The sequence below is a fragment of the Tyto alba genome, unplaced genomic scaffold (assembly GCF_018691265.1).
Source record: "Tyto alba isolate M040663 unplaced genomic scaffold, T.alba_DEE_v4.0 Super-Scaffold_42, whole genome shotgun sequence".
NCBI classification, from domain to species: domain Eukaryota; kingdom Metazoa; phylum Chordata; class Aves; order Strigiformes; family Tytonidae; genus Tyto; species Tyto alba.
Window position 1 is genome coordinate 9,065,265 of NW_024881318.1, and position 16,268 is coordinate 9,081,532.

Genomic DNA, 16,268 nt, shown 5'->3' on the forward strand with positions numbered 1-16,268 from the left:
GGCAATCAAATCTGTCAGTTCTACTATTCTAAACCATTCATTGTTTATCATGTGTTCATAGCTCATAGGAAAGCAACCTCTGTGACTTGGTGTCCTTGTCTGTAAAATGCTGATAGCAATGCTCACCCAAATTATAAAACACTCATATTCCAAGAAAATAATTACATGCTAAGGGAAATTGTAAGACCAACGTGTTTTGATGGACAGTTCCTCTGACATGCATATTTCTATCTCAAATAGAAGCAGTTTATATGTAGTAATTGGTACAGTGGTTTAAGTCCTTGATCATCCTCTCTCTTTTTATTTAAAATTTCCTTGTTGTAAATAGAAACAGCACCCATCCAACCAAAGAATCTTGATCATCCTACATTCAGGAGCGTCTCTGGATTAAAATGCATCTGTAACAGATAATCTAAGCACACCAGGAGCTGGGACTCCTGCTGTCTCCTGCACACAGGGAGAACAGTAAGAGGCAGACTTGCAGGTGTGGCTGATTGAGCTTGAACTTCCTTCTGCAGGTTTGGCAACTCATCAGTCAAATATAGTATCTTTTGGCTCATCTATATATGTGAGAATCTGATAGGGTTTAAGTTCAATTGATAGGGTATAAAACAGAGAAGAGGAGACACTATTTATTTAGAAGGAAGATAAGCAGAATTAACAAATGGAAGAAAGAAGCAGCTGATCTATATTTTAGGGACAGGAATATATCAGTAATGCAAATGCAAAAACCATTCCAACTCCCCTTTAAATTGTACTCTATCCAAATCTATTTGTCATGAAAGAGTTACCTGCTCTTAATAGAAAAAGTGCTTTGATATATTTTTTATGAATCTAGCTTCTCCAGAGCTAAGATAACTGGATAGCTGATCACAACACAATCTTGAATTAATTATTTTACTTCTGTCTCCAGAATGATGTCCTATAAAAAAGGAAAGCTGAAAATATGAAGATGTATTAATTTCACACACAAAAAAAAACCTATATAACAAAAGTCTTAAGGAGGAATATTTTTCTTTTCTTTCATAGTACTGCAAAGGACAACCAAACAGTTAAAAAAGGTTAAAAAATCCCTTTTGAGAAAACATTTTTTCTTGGTTTAAATGAGATATTCAGTAAAGGAGAAAAGAATTAATAATGAAAACAATAGGTGCCATTCAAAAAACAGTTGGAGCTCTATTTGTTTTTTTCCCCACCTGGAAAAAAATAAATGGCCAGAATAATTTAAACCAAGTAGTATAACTTTTTAAGATTTTTACCTATTTTCATTTTTATTTTTATTGTTTCTAGAAAATAAATTCTTAAAGAATTCCATAATCTATATGGGAATAAAAAGAGAATAATTAGATATTAAAAATCTTTTACCAAATACATTAACTATGTAGTCTATATATTAATGTATTATACAGATTGTAAGGATGCAGGAATTTTTACTTCATTTTTCTCTTTGGTACCCTACAAAATACTCATTCGTGTAGACTGTGTTTGAATCGTGGTTATATTTTGCAGCAATATTGATAAATATTGGTGGTTTTTTTTTCTTATAATTTACAGTTTTTTCTTACAGTTTTTTCTGTTGCATTTTACGTAAACCAAAAGTAGGACCTTACAGTGAACCTTACAGAAAAAGACTAATACTAAATTTAATATAAGAAATATAGTTATTGTCTGATTTATTATCTAATGTCTCATTATTATTCTTGTCTCATTTTTATATGTTTTCTTAATACTTTAATGAAACAGCATCTGGATTTTGACCTTTAAATAAATATTACTCCTTAGTTCTGTAGGATAGAAAGTCCAGATACATGTGACTTAGCAGCTCGAAATTAACTTTAAAAGGAACATTATATTAGTATGATAAATTAATTAAGTGAAAGAAAAGGTAATGTACTCAAACATTGTCAATAGTGTAAATAAACTAGATAACATTTGTAATAATGTGAATAATTTTTAGAGAGAGGAGATTAGACAGTGGGTTTGCAGTGCTCCTGATGAAGACTTTCCTGCTTTGTTTTATATAAACACGGATGCCATTTCAGTGGAACATCTCCATCTCTGTTCTTCCCAGTCCACATGTAAACAGCATGTTCCAGTCAGATCTCAGGGCTTCTGTTTCCTTAATGTGACTGTCATGTGTACTATGTTGCCTGGACTAGTCACACAGTAGTCCCTTCTGAAATCCTTTAAGAAGCATGTGAAGACACGAGGGTTTCTCCTTAGCATTATAGTTCCTAATAAAACAAAAATGTATTAACAGGGTCCAAAATAAAGCCACATCCAACTCTTACTCTCTAGGAGTTTGTTTCTTTCCAGGTTAATGTCTCCGCCCTGTAATCAAACTGAGTCAAATAAAGATATTTGTCTATATAATGCCTATTCAGCTGTATTTCCATTATTTCCTGACATGCAATCCCAGTTTAAAAGTATTAATTGTAGACCAGAACTTCATGGTACAGGTCTTCCACTCTTAGCTTCTCTTCTTGGTCCATAAGACATGGAGGTGGGAAACATGGTTTCCAATTTATGCATTTTTCTTCTACCTCCTGCACAGGAAAAATTCATTGTCCTGGTAGCCCAGGAGATAAGTGAATACACAGGGTAAATGGAAAGATAATGTCTTTCAAAAGACTGGTTGTGTTTGAATGTTAAACATCTGATAGGTCATAAGTGGGTGTTGTGATTTGATCTCTGGTACAAGGGTGTTGGCTCAAGACAGCAATTTGCTTGATAAGTGTGGGCTTCAGGACTTCCTCTTAAATGAGTGCCATAAGAGAAGTAGCAGTTAAACCTCCCATCTATTTTCCATTCAAATACAGGTTGAGAATACTCCTGTTTATCACACCAACACCGAGGATATTTTTAAGCTTTTCTAAATTATCTATACTATACTCCTTTTTGCACATTTACGGAAAGAAGACATTACAAAGGAAAGTCATATGTCCTTCCTGTTTCATCTCAACATTTCTTGGGGCAAAAGCAAATCTTACAAGTAAAAAGCATCTTCCAGATATAATTGCCTAGAGAACAATTTAAATTCATATGCTTGGTCAGTGGTCAACAGAATATGCTTCACTACCACCACAGAAGATATTAGTGTATATTAAGAAGAAAAATGAGACAGTGATTCTGGCACGTCTTTGTGAAGTGTTTTAAGGTCAGTAGTTTGAGACAACAAAATCAATTAAAATAACACAATGGTTTTTTTATGGTCAGTATTATCTGTGCAAAATAAAAGGGTGATAAACATAGCCTTGCTCCAGTTTTTAAAAGTGAAAACTTTACTGATTACAGTGTGATGTTTTTGGGGTACACCTTGAGTAGCTCAGCAGGATATTAGATGTAGATATCTTGCACTTACTCACTGAAAGCTATGACTTATGTTCAGAGGTCAGTGGGTCTTTTAAGTATAACTAACTCTGAATTTCTAATTGATTTCCTTAGCAAATAGGATAGGATTTATCTAGGTTCCAGCTTCATTTTTATCCAAGTTGAATTGAACTCTGCAAATGTCTCTGCATTAACTGTTTTAAAACTACTACATTAAAACTCACGGTGGTCTAAATGAAGAGAGAAAGAGGATCACAACATATTTAGAGTATTCAGCTGTAGAGACAAAAGAGCAAGCTAAGTTTATATGTCATATGTTAATTATATATGCATGAATGTAATGTACATGGGCACCCATCTGCATAGAAACAATAGTATCAGTAGAATTCATATGAAGGAAATACTGTATTTGATTTTACGTATTTTCATATTTTATTTTTCATTTTTAGTTTAAAAAAAAAGATAAAAAAAAAAAAAAAAGAAAAATTCTACTGCTTATATCATTGTTGTGCCATAATAGATTACTTAAACTTTAAGTAGCCTATTTCATTCTATATGGCTCCTCTTCAGCACAGAGTTTCTGATTCATCAATCCCTAGAAAGAGATCTATTGACTGGTTGGTGTGTTCTGGCTTTCTCAGAAAGGCAATATATCATAAAATTAAATCTCTGGGTCATCCTAGTATGTATGGAATTCTGTGTAAATCAAAGTGTGTGCCTGAGTAGTTTGCTGAACTGAGTCCTAAAAGAAGCAGGACAGTCATGGAAATTACTGTATGTTATTATATCATTAAATATAACTTGCTGCTGATTGTGCAGGAGTGGACTGCGTTAAGGCCATCCCCAATCCTTCATATCCAAACAGTTTAGTTTTTCCTTTGTGTAGATAGAAAGCAGGTTTTTATATGCTTTTATAAAATATTATATGACGTGATATATATATTATGGAACAAATTGGAATGTCCTGAGAATTCCAGCTACCTACAATATAATCCCATATTATAATCCTAATATTACCTCAATAGTTATAGAGATCTTAGTCCTGAGGGTCTCTGGCAACCAGGGCTTTCAGGATTCAGTCTTTAGACAGGGCCAGTCATATGCTCATGATTATTAATGGCACTTCTCAGATGCATTAAATGCACTTGCCTTCATGCCTCAATGCACAGCCAAAGCGTAATATCAGTCACCAAAACCATTCAGGCTGCTATTCATTATTGTTTAATTAAACAACATTCATAATTTTAAAGACTATTTCAAGTATAAACATGGCCTGGTATCTAAGCTCTATTTAACCTTAGGAAGAAAGTACAAATGTTGAGGGAGAAATGAAATTGAAACATGAGGAAAACAATTTATGCAAATAGTACTTCACTACTTTTTTTTTTTTCTTTTCTCCTTCCAAATTTAGGTTGAAAAAATCATGAGCTAAGGGAACAGTCCACCAAGAACAGTTTTTAAATCCTCAACCCTCAGCCATGATAAGTGAGAGGACACTGATTACAGAATTTATTTCAAAAAATCCATTTGCATCGTCTCTGGAGATATATAGAGGTCTAGCTAATTGCTCTGAGATATCTGAGCCAGAAGCCCCCTTCAGCAACAGGGACACTATCCCAGAAATTTAGACAATCTTTAGCTTGAAACTATTTGCTAGAAAAGCTCTGTGGAAGTGTCATTGTGGTAAGTAAAAATCACTCTGTTTCATAGTACCAGCACACCACTTCTGAATCGTTGTGACTTAAACACCACCTATGGTCTGTGCTATCCTTTTAAGGAGAGGCAAATTTATTTCTTTAATATTTTGAGGAAATGTAATAGAAAAGACTAGATCATTTCCTTTTGCTAAGTTGGGTCAGACTGGAGAGCTTTTGAAAAGCCTACTCCAAGCCAGCGAAGCTGTTTCATTTTCCATTCTCTGAGTCACTCATATGCTTAGCTACATTGCATTGTGTTTTTCAGAGGATGCCTATAAAACTCAAGTCCGAATTGATGACGAACCAGCCTATTTGGACATTCTAGACACTGCTGGACAGGTGAGTAGTTTCCCAATATGAATCATTCAATCAGAGATAAACCTAAAGATTTTAACCTCAGATATAGGGGTCACAGAGCTATTCAAACATAGAGGGAGCAGTGATAGAATAACATTGAGGAATTAACAAAGGAGGTTAAAGGGGTGCTTCAGTGGTATAGTATAACTTCAAAATCTGACCAAAAGAGACACACAAATTTAATTCTCTAGAAGATGAAAATACCCATTTGTTTCTTTTTCTCTTGTATGCAGAAACATCTATCATAATCATGGAATGAATAAATGTTGTTGGCTTGTCCTATGTGTTTATCCTTCCTGGGTTTTTTATACATTAGAGGAATCTTCTGGTCTACTTGTAGGTCAAGAATTTTGTTACCATTCTTCTCCTCCCCACATTATATTTAAACATCAAATGCTCACCCATATAAGATCTTAATGCTAAAAGTAACACACAGTGTTCATATAATGTGTACATATGCATGTGCAAGCATCAGTCAGGGAATTAAGTTTCACATACTTAAAGCAAAAGAAGGGGTTAAATGCAAGAATTTCTTCTACCTGACTCAGTTCATCGACTTTCCATCTCTAAACATTTTTATTGTCTAATCAAAACATTGCAGCTGGTTGATCTTTTCCTGAGTTATGGTCAGGTTCTGTTTAAAGACTTTGATAGTTTCATAAGTTTCCACAGTCTGTGGACACCTTGTACAGGAATAAGTCAGTCAACAAGGACTGTAGATCCTTAAAACAAATAAAAAATAAATTAAAAAAAAAATTTAGTAAGTATAAGCCTGAAACCCTTGATCTTAGCTTCCCGAACATCTGAATGCACCTTAAGTGGGCACTGCAAATGGTAGTAAATGCAGTGTGCTGCCAGGAATTAGAATGGCATCAATTTATGAAATTTGGATGTAGTTCAGGGGGACAGTGGCATAAGTTTTACATGTGAATGAAATATAGGCTAATTTCAAAGTGAACTCAACCCAGTTTTAGGAATCAAATGATGCCCTGAATTATTCTGCCTTGACACAAAGTTATAGTCTCAGCAGTTAACCAGTGACTTGTGGCTGAGTTTACTGTGAAAGTGTTTGATTCCCTAGAAAATTTAACCTAAATTTCCAGGCATATCCCCAAAACTGTGAATGTAATTGACACAGAATTCATTATTGTAACAGGCCCAATAAGTTTATTGTGCATAATAGTCCTAACATAGCCTCAGCTATGGGAAAGAAGGAACATCGTAGTTGCTATTCAAGATATCTGAAAATACCTGTACTTCTGTTGAAGAAGGGGAAGCAACATCTTCGTTGCTCACTTGTGAAGTCTGAGCCTAGTAATGTCAATCCTATGTTGTCATTAGTACACAATCACTAGGGGTATTATATCTCCAGATGTTTAGTCTTGTAAGGTTTTATGTGGTAAGTACTTCCTGTGCTATCCTTCAATATAGTTCACTGTCTACATCTACTTAATTGTACTTCTGCATTCATTTTAGTCCTATTTTTTAGAGTTAAAATGCCAAAAAGTAAAAAACTTTCTTACCCAGAGCTGAAGAGATATGATGAATCAGTTTATGTGTTCAGCTTTTTGCTCACAAAAAGAGGAACAAAATGTTATGCAAGATTTCTTGCAATGTGTTGCAAAATACAAGAGGAATAATTTCTTTTACTTTTTTTTTTTCACCATTTGTTTTTGTTACTAGACAAAAGTTTGTCGTGTTGATGAAAAAAAGATAGCATCAGATGTTGATAATTTTCTTTCCTTTCTAGCCCCCACCAAAATCAAAGCCTCTATTTTTAATTTTTTTTTTTTTTTTTAAATCAGAACAAATGTGGTGGATTGATCCTTGCTGGACACCAGGTGCCACTAAAGCTTCTCTAACACTCCTCCCCCTCAGCTGGACAGAGGAGAGAAGATATAACAAGCGGCTCATGGGTTGAGATAAGGACTGGGATAAACTACTCACCAATTACTGTTATGGGCAAAACAGACTCAACTTGGGGAAATGAATTTATTACCGATCCAATCAGAATAGGGTAATGAGAATTAAAACCAAATCTTAAAAAATAGCTTCCACTTCCCCCCTCCCTTCTTCCTGGTCTTAACTTAACTCCTAATTTCTCTATTTCCTCCCCCCAACCGGTAAAGGATGGTGAGAAAATGGGGTTATGGTCAGTTCATCACTTGTTGTCTCTGCCTCTCATTCCTCCTCCATGGGAGGACTCCTCACACTCTTCCCTTGCTCCAGTGTGGGGTCCATCCCATGGGAGACAGTTGTCCATGAACTTGTCCCATGTGAGTTCTTCCCATGGGTTTCAGCTCTTCATGAACTATTCCAGCATGGGTCCTTCCCATGGGGTTCATTCCTTCAGGAACAGACTGCTCCAGCATGGGTCTCCCAAAGGGTCACAAGTCCTGCCAACAAACCTGCTCCAGTGTGGTCTCCTCTCTCCATGGAGTCACAGGTCCTGCCAGAAGCCTGCTCCAGCATGGGCTTCCCACAGGGTCACAGCCTCCTTCAGGCATCCACCTGCTCCATCATGGGATTCTCCATGGGCTGCAGGTGGAATCTGATCCACAATGGACCTCCATGGGCTGCAGGACACAGCCTGTCTCACCATGATCTTCATCACGGGCTGCAAGGGAATCTCTGCTCAGGTGCCTGGAGCACCTCTTGCACCTCCTTCTTCACTGACCTTGGTGTCTGCAGCAGTGTTTATCTCACATATTCTCACTCCTCTCTCCCACTGCTGCTGGTGTTGAACAGTTTTTTCTCCCCTTGTTATATACGTTATCCCAGACCACTGTCACTAATCGGTTTGGCCCTGGACAGCTGTGGGTCCACCCTGGAGTTGGCTAGTACTGGCTCTATTAGACATGGGGGAAGCTTCTGGCTGCTTCTCACAGAATTCATCCTTGTAGCTTCCCTACTATCAAAACCTTGCCACACAAACCCAATACAAGTATTTTTTTAAATGTTATTTTATTTCCTAGCATCTTATTTTAAAATGAAAAAAAAAAAAACAAAACAAAAAAACAAAAAAACCCCACAATTTTCAATCCCCTTGAAAGATAATTTTAGATTCAGGAAAAAGGAAAAAATATGCCTATGCACTGACATTTGAAGTAGCTGAAAATATTACATTTTCCAATTTAAACAAAGCTCACCTTTTGTCAATCATGTCCACTAATTAGCAAAAATTCTGCACAAACCTGTATTTTTACATGATTTTTGATCATATAAATAAGCTAGAACAAAACCTCATTATCAGTTTGGGGGGATTTATTGTAGATATTATGAATTTTATCAGAATTGACAGTTTTAATGTAAGAAAAGAAATCAGAATGATGCAAACAGTGAAAGCTAATGAGAACAATCGTAGAGAAAGGCTGGAGAATTTTAAGTTTTCTTTCAAGAAGGGACCAAATTATCCATAATATTAAAGGCCCATGGCATATAATGACCGCATAATGAAATGTAGTGTACAGATTTGGAACAGAGACCTGTGGCAGTAACACTACACCCTGCAAGATACATCAGCCCAGGACCTTGTACAGCCTGCACATAGTTATTCTACCTCGAGATGCAAGTTTAATTTATACAAGAAAATCTCTGCTTTGAATTTCCCTGTTCTGGCAGTGCAGACTATCATCACTGAAACATGTCTCAGTGTATCTGTACAAGGAAGCTTTTCCCACTTTTGTACACCTCTATTTGTTGGAGACTGTACATTTAAACGAACCTAGATTTAGCTGCTTATCTTTGCAGATGTGTTTGAATTTGTTGCCTATCTGTACTACACAGCTTCAGAATAAATCAAGACCTAATCCAACTCCCATTGAAGTCAACAGCTAAAATAGACTCTTTCCTCAGAAAGTGCTTAATGTTATTTTCATTGAAGTTCAGACTGAAATCCTACTGTGACTTTGGTGACTCAGAGTAAAAATCCAAAGTGCCCAGTTATGTTGATGTTGGTGTGTTCTGATTGTACCTCACAGGGTTTCATATTAAAACAGAGATGGTGTTAGAGCTTCCAAACCACGTAGTGGAAATCTGATTTATCTCTGGGTGTCCTCACAGACATAAATACTTCACCCTTAACTTTGAATAATGACCTTAATGACTTCAGAAGACCAAGGAGCTAAAATTGTAATTCTCCTCTATTTGTGAAACACAAGAATTCAATAGAGAAACAGACTGGAGTTAATTTATTTTGTTATTGTTCTAGAGAATATGTTTCAACAAATATGTTTTTCCTTTCCCTGCTGTATATATGCACTAATTGAACACTTCAACACTGACCAAGTTTTGTGATTTATTAATAATTAATATAATTCTTTAATTTCAAGTCCAGAGTTAAAAATCCACCTCTGATTTCATACCTTAAACTAGATAAAGTCTTTGGTATTTTAACTGATAGTTGCTGTATTGGATCACTAGAAACATAGATGGTGCTTCAGAAATACATTTCTGGTTCTCAAGTTTCTGAAGTTAAGAAACATTTAAACAAAGTGAAAACCAGAAACTTGAATAAACTAATAGTATTGCTCACCTAGTTACTGGTCTTCCTTTTCTTATGCATATACACAGACACCATTAAATACAACAGTTTGTTTCTCTCAGGAAGCAGATTGATGTTCCATGAACTCTGGATACATACCTTCTACATGATCAATTGTCCTCTAGCGGTCTTCCAATATTGTTTTCCCACTGAAGATACAACATGAGGCACATTCTTAATATACATAGGGCTAGTGTAAGTAGTTATGCTCCACTGAACTCACTATTCCTGCTTTTCACCACCTGCTACATCTGCCAGTAGGGTAGCCTGTCTTTACTCACCTCAGTCAACCTCAGACAGAATAAGGTTATGTTTACCTCTGAGAGTTTCAAGAACAGGTATTGCTGATATGGCTGCTTGTAGGCAAATTGACACAAACAGCACTCATTTGAGTATTTCTTACCTTGAAAATGTGACATGTAGCAAGAAGAAAAGGAACAGAAGATTGATGTTTGTTTTCTTTTCCAATGGAACAACTGAATCTAGAAGACATGCATCCTTAGCCTCATCTTTGGTGCTAGAAGAAGCTATCAGTGATGTCTTTGACTATTATTTAACTAGAAGTTCTCTTAAATCAAAAGTTTTCTTTTTACTTCTACATTTTCATTAAAACAAAACCAAAAAGAAAATAAGAAACAGAGGGTAAATGTGAGATTGAGATTCAGCAGAAAATTTATTTAGATATCTTTTAACCCTCTAAGCTAGCTACAATTTGTCATGTGGAGTAAATAATAAAATCTTAATGCAAATCTGTAAATGCAAAGTATTATCCATAAATATAGATTGAGCGTCCTTGCTCAGCCATGTTCATGGAACATTTTTTTGAGTGACTCTCACTTGAAATTCACCCATGTGCCCCTCTTCATCCCTTAAGGTTGGAGGAGGTGTTGATGGGGAGACAGTTCTGGGATTTCCCTTTTCTTATCCAATGTGTCATAAACCTCACCTGCTTTTACATATATTTGATTTAAATTGGTGCAAACTCTTTGATTTCCAGCAAACTTGAGGGTGAAAATGAAAGGACATTCAGACCTCAAGTCCTTTATTCTATGTTCTGTTCCCTTCACAATTATTCTCAAAGAGTGACAACCCCCAACTGCTCCAACTGCGCATAAAAAGCCTCCACACAGTTATAGAAACCTTCTGTTCACTCATTTATGCTTTCTCACTCTCTCTTCTAACTTAAAAATATGTTGCTACTTCTGGAGCCCAGTTTGAATCCCTTCTCATTGGAGCATACACAGCAGTCATCTCTCCTGCTGTATTTATAAAATGTTGACTGACACAGGAGCTTTAATTCTTTCCACAGCTTTCCTCCTGATGACACATTACCCCACCTCCCCATTTAGACCTCATGCTGAACATTAAGAGAGCATCAGACAGCATTCCCTTCACTGAAAACCAATCTGAGATGACCCTATGCAGAAAAAGCAAACTTGTTTTCAGACACAAAGCAGGCAATTATGCAGCAAAATGGATTTCTGTATCTGTCAGTAAGACAGTATGTTTCAAGATTATTGCACCATATTTTGCTTGTTAAAATGTGAGGTTTTTATTATAAACTTAGTGCACCGGTGTATTTCCCAGGTGTGAGTCAGAGACTTGAAAAATTGGCCCTAGAATGTGATGGCATGTCATTTCAGGGAGATTTTCCTTTGTCTGGAGCTGTGTGCACATGAATTCATTTCCAGGCAGACACTTTTCAACCTGACAACAACAGTGCACTCTGTAGTAAAATCCATCTCTCAAACTGCTAGCAAATCACAGGACATGTTTATTCTGCCAACCTCTAGGACTATGATTTTTGCCCCCTGTTTCAAGTTTTGAAGAGGAACCATATTAGTCCCAAGAGCCCTTCAGATAAACACTCTTTCTCAGACTAAACACTGTAGTCTGATGACTCACTCAGTGTGTTATCCAAGATCCTTCTGCTTATTATCTAAACACACTGCTCTAATCCTGAATCAATGGAAGTCGAATTTCAAACTACATTACTGCAGCTTATCTCAGGGAAATGTAAAATGCCTTTTTGGCAGTAATTATGTTTTAATGGGCCTTTACAGCATGTTCTTTTAAAGGGAAAATAATTTTAGTGCACTTTCTGCTAGGTACAGTAGTGAGTAAATGAAATCCACTTTATTTTTTAAAGCATAGTGTTAGTGAACTAAGTAGAAACCATTAACACACTGTATTAGGTGAAGAACATTAATTTTATTTTCTTTATTTGTTGTTGTTTCATAGGCTGATGATGGCATACTTAGAAAGTCTCACCATAGCACTGAAAATTTGGTGGATTGTCAAGACTAGCTGTTCTGTACTTTTATAGAGAACTAAAATGTCTCCTATGATCAAGTCATTTTATTTAGGAATGGAGAGATTTTGAAGAAACATTTATTTAGCACAGATATTGAGTGAAAAATCAGTTCCAGTAGATCAAAAATGGAATTACAGACCTAATTCCAATTTCCTTAAAATTATGGGCAAAAGAGTCATTTGCTTCAGTGGGAAAAGATCTAGGCATATACTGTCAAAAAAAGGAGTATATTAGTTTAGCAAGAACAGGCAACTAACAATTAAGATTCCCAACTTCCTTTCCTGTCCCTGTCAATGAATGAATCATGGTGCAATAAAGAACGAATCAGTTTGTATTTCTAGGTCTGTATTTATCTTTCTGACAAATAGATGCAATAAGATGTTGCAAGGAGTAATCATTTAGGGTGAATATCAAGGTTTATTTAGCCTAGTGATACTTATTTCCTGCCCCTTGCCACAATTCCACTTCAGCAAAGCCACAGCTAGTGGTTCTATACTGCAGGTGGATGAATAGTTCCCAGTGTTGTCCTTTTTCCATAAATTCTTCTTTTTTCTCTTGAAATGTTTTATCTCTCGATGTTTTTTCCCTTTCTTTAACTAATAACTTCAAAAAATATATAATTATACAGTGATACTACTGAATGATTTATGACATTTTTAATAAAATAAGAACATTTAAAAGAATAAAATACTTTATCATAAATTCAGATAAAAGTAGCAAAATCTTTTTTGTTCTTTCCAGATCTTTCTTTGTAGTATGTCCTGTTTTTTTTTTTTTTTTTTTTTTTCCTGTGCTCTGGTTTACATCATATATAAAACAGCTATATAAACACATCCTGTATGATTAAACTTCATCCAGGTCTTCCACCAGACTGTGACTATATAAATTTGCATTTTCTTTCTATATAAGCTCTGTTGTATACTCTTCCTTTCCAGTACCGAATGGCACTGAAGCCGTTTGAAGTTACTTCCAACAGACATTGGATATGCTTTAAGTGTTTCCTGATTTCTTTATATGTATGTGACTGTCCTAAATAATCTCAATAGGAATTCCATTTTACAGATGTTTGTCTATCAAAAGCGACTCGTTACCAAGCAGCTGTACACAGAGCAGGGACTCCAGGGGACAGAAGGCTACTTTTTACCTCTATCAATTGTCACAAAATTCACGTCAAAAAATGTGTTTCCAGGACTAAAAGCTTGGCTGTCATGCTGAGAAAACAAGCATGTGTAACTGCACCACCTGGTGCCATTTGACCTAGCAATAACAAATGAGCAAGAGAACAGTCTTTTGGCAGAACAGTGTTAACACTTCTCAGAAAAAAATGGGTTGTCCCAAGGAACCACAGATTTCAAAACTTACTTTTCTTCTATGCTGGTCTGTAGGTTCTTGATAATCTACCAGTATACTGAATGGTGGTGTCTCCAGACAAAAACAAAAGAAGAGAGCAAAAAGCTATGTAGTTTTATCATCCAAACTTTTGAACTGCAAAACTACATGAGATATTTGGCTGGAAGAGGTTTTCTAAAGATGCTATTTTCATTTCACACTATCAGGATGGTGTTGGAAAACCTAAAATCAAAAGACATCTTTCACATATGAAATTCCAGTAATTTTACCCCAGAACCTGAACATGGCATCTCCCCACTAGCAAAGAAAAATAAAGCCACCTCACAAAAAGTAAACCTCAGTAAATTTTGAACTCCATTGTTTGTCACCTCTCATTTATAATTTGAGGAATGTCATTGTATCTATCCAGATTTTTAAAAGAGGAAATGAAGAGCACAGTAGAAATTCAATAAAGTAATTAGTGAAAATATGGAACAACTTCTGTTTTCTTTTTTTAAACTAGATATATTTAGGATAAGTATTTTTCTTGCTTCCCTAAGAGAAAGCTTGCATAACTTGCATATATTTTTGTGCCTGTTTTCATTTTGTACCTAATGGCTGAAGAGAATAAATTGCTGCCATAGAAGTTCTGTGTCATTATCAGAGCAGCAGGATTTTGTGAAACAAACCATGCTAGGAAGGAATCTTTCCTTTTAAAAAGAAAAAACCAAAAGCTTATCAGTACCTGCATTGGCTGTACATGTGTAAGAGATCAGATCTTCTCTTACTTACAGTGGAGTATCTGAATAACACCTTGAAGCAAGTGGAAGAAGTCAGACTCCACTAACTTTCAAAACTGCAGATGAGTTGTGTCCTTGTGTTGGACAGTCTTGGCATATCTCAGAAGCTACTCAGCATCTTTCAGGATCTATTGATATAACCTAAACACCTCATGACTTCCAGCTTTGGAGCTCTCTCTTTGTCCTCACAGTTTTTTTTCTAAAGAGAGTAAAATTATTTCCCAATTTTATAAGCGGGCACATAGGCTATGGGTCTGAAAAGGGAACTTGGTTTTGTTTACCCCCCCCAGAAGTGAATTAGCTTCAGTTAAACTACTCCTGATTTACTTTAAAGCCTAGATATTGTAGTAACGGATCTGGATGAAATCTTCCATGTATGTTGAATGTATGAAGTGATGATCAACTCCATAAAGAGTCAGACCTTTGTTTGAATTGTTCAGGAATAATTGGTTCCACTGAACACCTCTTAGTGTGGGATAGGTGTGTTTCATGTGCAAGTACCTTAGAGACATTTTGTGAACTGCTAACAGTTGAGGTGACACATTCCTGCTCTTTCAGCTAAGTCTCTGTTCCCACAAGTCCCCAGAAGGTCACTGAGAGTGGGGTTGCAAGACTATAGATGCCAATCCAGTGACTATGTCTGTGCATATAATGCTATCTAGTCATCTCACCTGCACCAGAAAGGTTAGTGCAAATGCAAAGAAAAAAGAATGGTAGGATTTCCTTCATGCTGGAAATTACAGGGATGTGACAACTTAGTCCTTTTTTGTCATGGAGTCATGCTAGATTTTAATATTGCAAGCAGTACAAAATCAGTGCAGCTATAACAGCAATTTTGCATTCATATTGGTGATGATTTATGTAGTCCCCAGAGAACACATCCCTCAAATAAACACTGAGCTAAATTTCAGTGTCAGAAATGAGCACACAATTGATTAAATGCTACACAGGTCTACAAAACCCCACTTTGGAGGTTGTTAGCTTCTTTTTTTTCCCTGCTCTTCAGATTCTTAGTTCAAATTATATCTCTGGTGATGAGCAGGTCACAGGGGAGGGGAGAGAAATACTGATGTTGTGGAATTTTTAAGGTAAGCACACTTATATGGAAGTCATCATGAAAGAATATATATACCAGGATATAATTTGCAGTCATTTATCAGAGCTATGAGGTGTCTGACTCCGTAGCCTCCTGCTTCACTTCTGCAAGGCTCTACAAACCTCACTGGGGAAAATGGCAAGTCTGCAATGCCCATGTAAGCTGACAAGAGCTTGTCTGAATCCCTGGTGAGCCCTCACCTGCAGATGCAGTCATTACCTCTTCACTAGTGGGTTGATGTCTATTTTTTTCTTTTTTTTTTTTTTTTTTTTTTTTGCTGTTTACTAAAATGTAATTACTGAGCTATTAATTCTTTCCCTTTAGCATTTATGATGCATTTGTGATAAAAGGTTAAATTTAGCTTTATTCTTTCTTGCATACCAATGAGAAAGGGGGAAAAGTATTATACAACGCACGATAAAGCAAATGCATTTGGGGGTTTTAGAGGTAGTTAACAATAGAGATTGCTTCAGTGCTTGCATTTAGGAGAAAATTACTAAGGTGTTTCTCCCTAAGAGAGAAACCATTAGCATTAATATGACAGAAAAAGACAGTTCTCTGAGTTAGGGATTGTAGCACCAAGGCATTTTTACTGGCATTGTGGAAAATTGATATGGTGATTTCATCCATATTTTGGGGTGAATGAAAAGTAGATATCATCTCCGAGGTGATGGACTGCATATTTTTATTACTGCATATGACAAACCATCTTTGGAAGAGCAGCATTAATAAAGTTAACAAAAGCACAGTTGCAGCAAACTGGCAAATAATTTATCACCTGAAGGCAGGAGGGCAATTAGAG

At 36.0% G+C, this 16,268-nt stretch overlaps 1 protein-coding gene across 6 annotated transcripts in view; it reads left to right on the plus strand.

The window, feature by feature from the left end:
• Window positions 1-16,268, plus strand: part of RIT2 (Ras like without CAAX 2) — a 184,881-nt gene that overhangs the window by 74,660 nt on the left and 93,953 nt on the right. For all 6 annotated transcript variants that reach the window (XM_033011206.1, XM_033011205.2, XM_033011208.1 and 3 more), the window contains exon 4: window positions 5,293-5,366. In XM_033011206.1, coding sequence (XP_032867097.1) covers window positions 5,293-5,366 — 74 coding nt within the window. The remainder of the gene's footprint in view (window positions 1-5,292; window positions 5,367-16,268) is intronic.